The 6,000-nt window shown below is 30.1% G+C and overlaps 1 protein-coding gene across 1 annotated transcript; it reads right to left on the bottom strand.

The window, feature by feature from the left end:
- Nucleotides 1-887: 887 nt before the first annotated feature.
- On the bottom strand, nucleotides 888-1,703 carry LOC114386909. Its single transcript, XM_028346978.1, has one exon. The coding sequence runs from the start codon at nucleotides 1,574-1,576 to the stop codon at nucleotides 1,070-1,072; it is 507 nt and encodes a 168-aa protein (XP_028202779.1). The 5' UTR covers nucleotides 1,577-1,703; the 3' UTR covers nucleotides 888-1,069.
- Nucleotides 1,704-6,000: the final 4,297 nt, after the last annotated feature.

The following is a 6,000-nucleotide window of genomic DNA, read 5'->3' as shown; positions in this document are numbered from 1 at the left end:
AAAAGAAAGGAATGTGAATAATATGAGCTCAACAAGTATATGAATAGACAATTGTTATTTAGATCCCCTAGTTTTATTAATATTTTATATTTTTCTGGAAAATATTTTTCGAAAGCTAATAGAAAAATGGACAACAATCGACGTCTTAAATGTTATTATGTGCTGATATATTTACTTTCTCAATTTCTTTAAAAGAAGCCTTACCAAAATTAAATTAAATTGAGATACCAGAAGAGTTGACATGGATATTTAATAATAACTTCTTAAACCAATGGTTGGTCAGTTGGATCAATGAAATTCAACGTCTATATAAAATTTTAATAAGCAAAACAATTTAAATAAAATTTTAAGAATAAGTTCATCCATTCCTTTTTGTTTTCTATACTTCATAATAGTTTCTGATCCGATTCTTTTAAAAGGAGAAATATGCTTTAAATAGATAAACTGCAGAATATACTTTTTAATTAAAAGTATTTATTAAAATTGTGATAAAATACATATACCACAAGATATAAATTTGGCAATCTTTTTGTTACTAGTTAATTTTGTTTTGCAGCATATTACTAATTAATTTTTAATTTTCAGTTATAAATTCATAATTTTGCGTGCTTAATTAAAATTTATAGTAAGTATACGTATCAAAAATTAATTAATTATTATTTGTTGAATAAATAAATATTTTTGTCTTTTAAATATATAGAGTACTGATAAATTTATTTTAAAAAGATAAAAATTTAAATTTGAGAGACCGGATATAATCAAATCCACCGTTACTCTTTTACAACACATTCACAGAATGAGTAAAGTAATTTTGGAGCTTTCAAGTGTTCTGTGTGTCATGGTGTTTTGTTCTGTTAAAAAAAAAGGACAAAAAATAGAGAGAGAAATATTGAAAAAAGAGATGAAAGAGATTATTTTTTTTCTCTCTTTCCTTTGCTTGTTTATTATCTAGTGAAGATCGTTTGCCATGTCAAAGAACTTTCTTTTGCACATAATCTCATCCCAATTTTTTTTTCTTATAAAATCATTTTGAGCTAGGATTACAACATGATCAATTAGCAAGGCATGATCAATTGCATGCCATGTCTTGCCACAAGGAATTGTAATATCCATGTTCTCCCAAGGCAAATCCATCATACCCTTTGAAGTTGTTTGCCATGGCATACTCATCCCCACAAGGGTCAAGATTCCAGCTCCTATCTTCAAATGGGGATGATGGCACAAAATCCATGTCTACCCATTCCACCCCAAATTCACTTGAAGATGAATGGGCCCAACACTCCATTCCATCAATCTCTCCCATGTTATTATTCCATGATTGAGTTGCACACTCTTCCATAATATTGTTGCTCATCAATATTTCTGACCCTATGGATGATGAATCATGATGATCCCCCATCTTGCTTCCACTAATTTCAGCCTCAAAGGACCTAATCAAGCTATCCAATCGATCATCATCACTCTCATCACTTGGTGATGGCTCTTCCATCAATGATGACATTAGAAGAGCACCGTTGATTTTCAACCCATCATCACCGTTGATGAAAGTCAAAGTCTCACAAACTTGAGAAGCCATTTTGGTACAAATTGACTAATTAAATTGAGTTCTTTGCAAAAGAGAGAAAAAGGGTGAAAAATAATAGAGAGAGAATATAGAATGTGTGATAAGAGAGAGATCAAGCTTAAGATGAATGAGTGTATGATCAAAATGGGGGCTTTATATAGGCACTCATGTGGGTGCCACGTCACCTCAAGAAGGGGACATTACATGCATCAGGAGCCAGACAGTCATGACTCATGTGCACATGAGAAAACTAGAAAACTATGTTGTATTGATTGATCATGTTGCATATCAATGTAGCATAGAGAAAAAGTTATTAATAGCAATAATTAAAGAAAAATGTGTCTATGTCGATATTGCTCGTGTGCTCTGGCAATAAGGACGGCTTGAAGTAAGCAAGATCTCGTGGAAATCATAGAATCTGACCCCAAAACCTCAATTTTTGTGAGTGGGACAAGGAAACATGAAAAGACAAAGCTTTCAGTGGATGAAACGTCGAGTTGCAATAAAGTAGGGAATAGTTTTGTGCATAATAGTGACTGAATTGTACAATAAAGTGGGGAATAGTTTATTTGTAGAATGACTTGTTGGCGGTCTATATGCGTTCAAAGCAGAAAGAATCACTTAAGAATATATAGAATAATGCTATTTTTTAACAATTCCTTCTCACAACATCTTTCTTAATAAAGAAATAGATGGAGAAAATTGTAGAACAAATGATGGAAAAAAATATAAAAGAATGAATTATAAAAAAAGTATTATGAAAAGTGTTAAAGATAAGAATATTGCCATTGAATAATACAAATGGGAAGCTTCAGTACCATTGATAGTGTATCAAGGTTCCAAAATGATAAGAATGATGGAAGAAAAGTGAGAAAAGGGATAACATAAATTATTTTTTGGAGAAGGTGGAGGAGACGTATACATTATGGTTAAAATTACGGTGAATTATCAGATAAATAAAATTAAAATAATTAATTCAGATAAAATAAATCTGTCAATTAATCTATTGGCTTAGTGGTTAAGCTGAATAAGAATTATTTTTATGATAGAGCATAAAATTTTATTACATGACCAATTAACTAGTGAAACTGCAACACTAGATCATTTACTTTTCATATATAGTATTAAAGGTATTCTTCAATCTAGCTGAATAGTTGGTCTTCTAGCTAGTAGATGCCCATTGTCAGAGCTTATTGATCCATATATGGTTAAGGAAATATAGGGATGGGATAATACTCAACGTCCACCCAAAATGGGTGGGTTTAAGTAGTAAAGAGATATGAAAAAAAATATATTACATAGCATATAAAAAGAAGAAAATGATAAAAAAAATCTAGTAAAATTATTAGATAGAAAAGAGAATATGTATTTTTATAATAAAGGATGCCTTGATCACTTCGATTTCCAAATGAGCATATCATAATAATAATAACTAAAAACTTCGTACCCATTTTTATAATATAAGATGTCCAATGTTTTTTATTTTAATATTAAGAACATTTTTAGTAAGAAATTGTAAGAATAGTTACAAAATTTAAGTCATTAGGAACTAGAGGGGGTGCACAAATTGGACTGCTGTGTATTGACTTCTCTTATATGATTGACATGGAGGTGAATCTTCTGCTACATGTATTGAATATTCAATGCTGCTGCCACCTATTTGACCGTTATGCATTTCTGTAGTTACGATGAATATTGAATTGTATTGTGAAGTGACTCGGTGTGGGTGGCACCTTCATGTCTTCACTAATAAGGGTGGAAGTTTGTACCAGGTGGTGGTGCCCGGGGAAGTTCTAGCTAGGTAAGTCTTTTGTAAACATGGAGTTTAAAAATGAAATAGATATATAAATAAATATGCTATATAACACTTAACACCTAGAGCCCCACAGAGAGAGGAGATAAAGAAATATAGATATAAATAAATGGCATATGTGATCAATGTAGAAAAAAAAAGGATTGAAAAAATAATTAGGAGGGCTAACAAAGTGTTTAATATTCAAGAGCGTCTAACTGCTATGACTCTTATTAAAATAGAGTATAATTATAGAAAGGTAAGGAGACTTTGAGTTATTATTACTATATATCTATCTTTTCCCCTTTCATCTTATTGTTGCACCATTTTTTTCCACTTTATTTCTCATCTCATCAGTTGTTACATATATTAATATTAATGTTAATGTATTCTCTCTCTCTCTGTCTCTCTTTTCAGCTTTTACCCATACACTCTAGTTTTGGGATTTACAGACATCTCTTCAAAATTCCTAAAAATTAAGTAATTATAATTTACAAATACACCCCTACTATAAACTATAACGTGGAGTTCCTGTATGAAAAAAATACTATAGGATATGGAGATTATCTTTTCCCTACTTTAAATTCTTTAATTTTAGATAAGGTTCTGATGCAGAAAAAATTGGTACCACACTTATATTGATAATGTCAAATCTCTAGAAAAAGGGTGGAAAAAAAATCTCCATATCATCCTATTTTAAAATTGACCGTACTGAAAATCTGGATTGTGGGGTTCCATAAGATTTTGGCTACCTTTTACATTTGTGCATGTAGGATTTTGAAAAGATATGCCTCCAATGAATAGTTAAGGCATGGAAGCAAGTGGACCCAATTAAACTAACAAGAGCTTGATGATATATACCATTGTTTGTGACCACCCAACTCACATTTTGATGTACAATATTGCCACTACTACTTCATTTTTGTGTTAAGATTAAGATTAGATGCCTCCAATATATCACTTTTAATGGATGGTGAAGGAACCCACTGCCATGTGATATGCATCCTTTCTGGGGCCAACTCCAACCCTTATTGGTAAGACTACATCATTGAGGAGTTAAGCATATATTTTATGTAATTGAATTGAATTCTGACAACCGATGCTAATCTTTGAACTCCATGGTCTGAAGCCAGAGAGTATCTTGCACCATTCTTTAATTATTGCAAAGGGTGACTCTACATGCCACCAGAATATATATTAGTCAAAAGTCATTGTAGCAAGAAACATGATCATGGATATTGCGTTGCAATTTTGCCACTCATTTGCTCAAAAGATGGTCTTCTAGCAACAGGATCGATGCTTTGCACATTTATTTTTCCTTAGTGCTCTGGCCTCACTATGCATTTATGTAATTAGAATAATAATAAATATTTTTTATCAAAAAATATTAATTTATTAGTTTTGTTAGAAATTTAGGGGAATTCGAATATGCGACCGTCCACTTCCTCCTTCCTTATTTCTTTTTTCCTTTTCAACTACTAGATTAACCTTATATCTTCCAGAATAATCATCAATATTAGCTTGCAATCTGGTTAATGCATGCTTAGTATATTTTTGAAAGAGTATTGTTATATTGTAAGATACGACATAAAAAAAATATTGTAAGGGATAACTTTTTAAGGCTTGATTTTACTTTTAGTATATATTTTAGATACCATAATTATGTAATTTACAATTTTATCAGTCACGTTCTTTAATTTTTCACTAATTTACAATCAAATCCTTCCATCTTAATATCATCCAACGTTTAATAGAATTGACTAAGCTGACACAAATTGGATTTAGGGGTGTATGATTGGATTAGGAATTTGAATGATTCTAAAAGATTTATATATATAAAGTTTTAAGGTATTTAATTAAGATTTTTAAATGAAACAAATAAATTGTGTTATTCAATTAGAATTATTAAGATTTTTTAAAGAGTGTAACGAAACCGAATGAGTAATGATGTTTAATTAAGATTTTTTGTAACTTAAAAATAATCCTTTGATATTAAAAAATATAAAGATTTGGATGGATTTTTTTAGTATGTATTTCAAAATAAATTTTATGTGATTTTTCAATAAGAAATATACATCAAACAATTCCAAAAAAAATATTAAGACTTTTTTGGAATTTTTTTCTGGTTACTCATATTTTTTTCTATTTCTTAAATACAACATAGACATTAATGTATAATACTGTGTAACCTTCCTGATAATCTTCGATAATCACATGTTAAATTAATTACTATCCTTTAAAGGTTGCTTCTTCTTTTTCTTATTTCTTCGTAGCAGCTTAAAATGAAAAAGGCTTTTTACTGTTTTGAATAATTGTTCTTCTAGTTTCACGTAATAGTTATTGTTTTGGATATTAATTTGTTCTTCCAATTCCACGTAATCGTTATTGAATCTGATTGATTCAAGTACTTAATTATTTTGTTTTTCGTGAAGCCAATTAATAATTTTAAGCCAATTAATTGTATTTTTTTGGCTGGTTTTAATTTTTACTCACGCATTTCAATTAGTTGAGTCACGTTGGTCCATTAAGGCTAATTTCAATTGAATCATGTGACATGAGAGTTGTAGTGAACCAATTTTGTCTTTGGTGCCCCGATTCTACCCAGTAGAAGAATTCTTGTATCTTGGGTATTGAGACACTCAGA

This window comes from Glycine soja, chromosome 15 (assembly GCF_004193775.1).
Source record: "Glycine soja cultivar W05 chromosome 15, ASM419377v2, whole genome shotgun sequence".
Lineage (NCBI taxonomy): Eukaryota > Viridiplantae > Streptophyta > Magnoliopsida > Fabales > Fabaceae > Glycine > Glycine soja.
Note: the sequence above shows the minus strand (reverse complement) of the source record. Positions and strands in the feature narration are given on the sequence as shown.

Coding starts and splice junctions, on each gene's coding strand:
- LOC114386909 (XM_028346978.1), bottom strand. CDS start 1,576: ATGGCTTCTCAAGTTTGTGAGACTTTGACTTTCATCAACGGTGATGAT.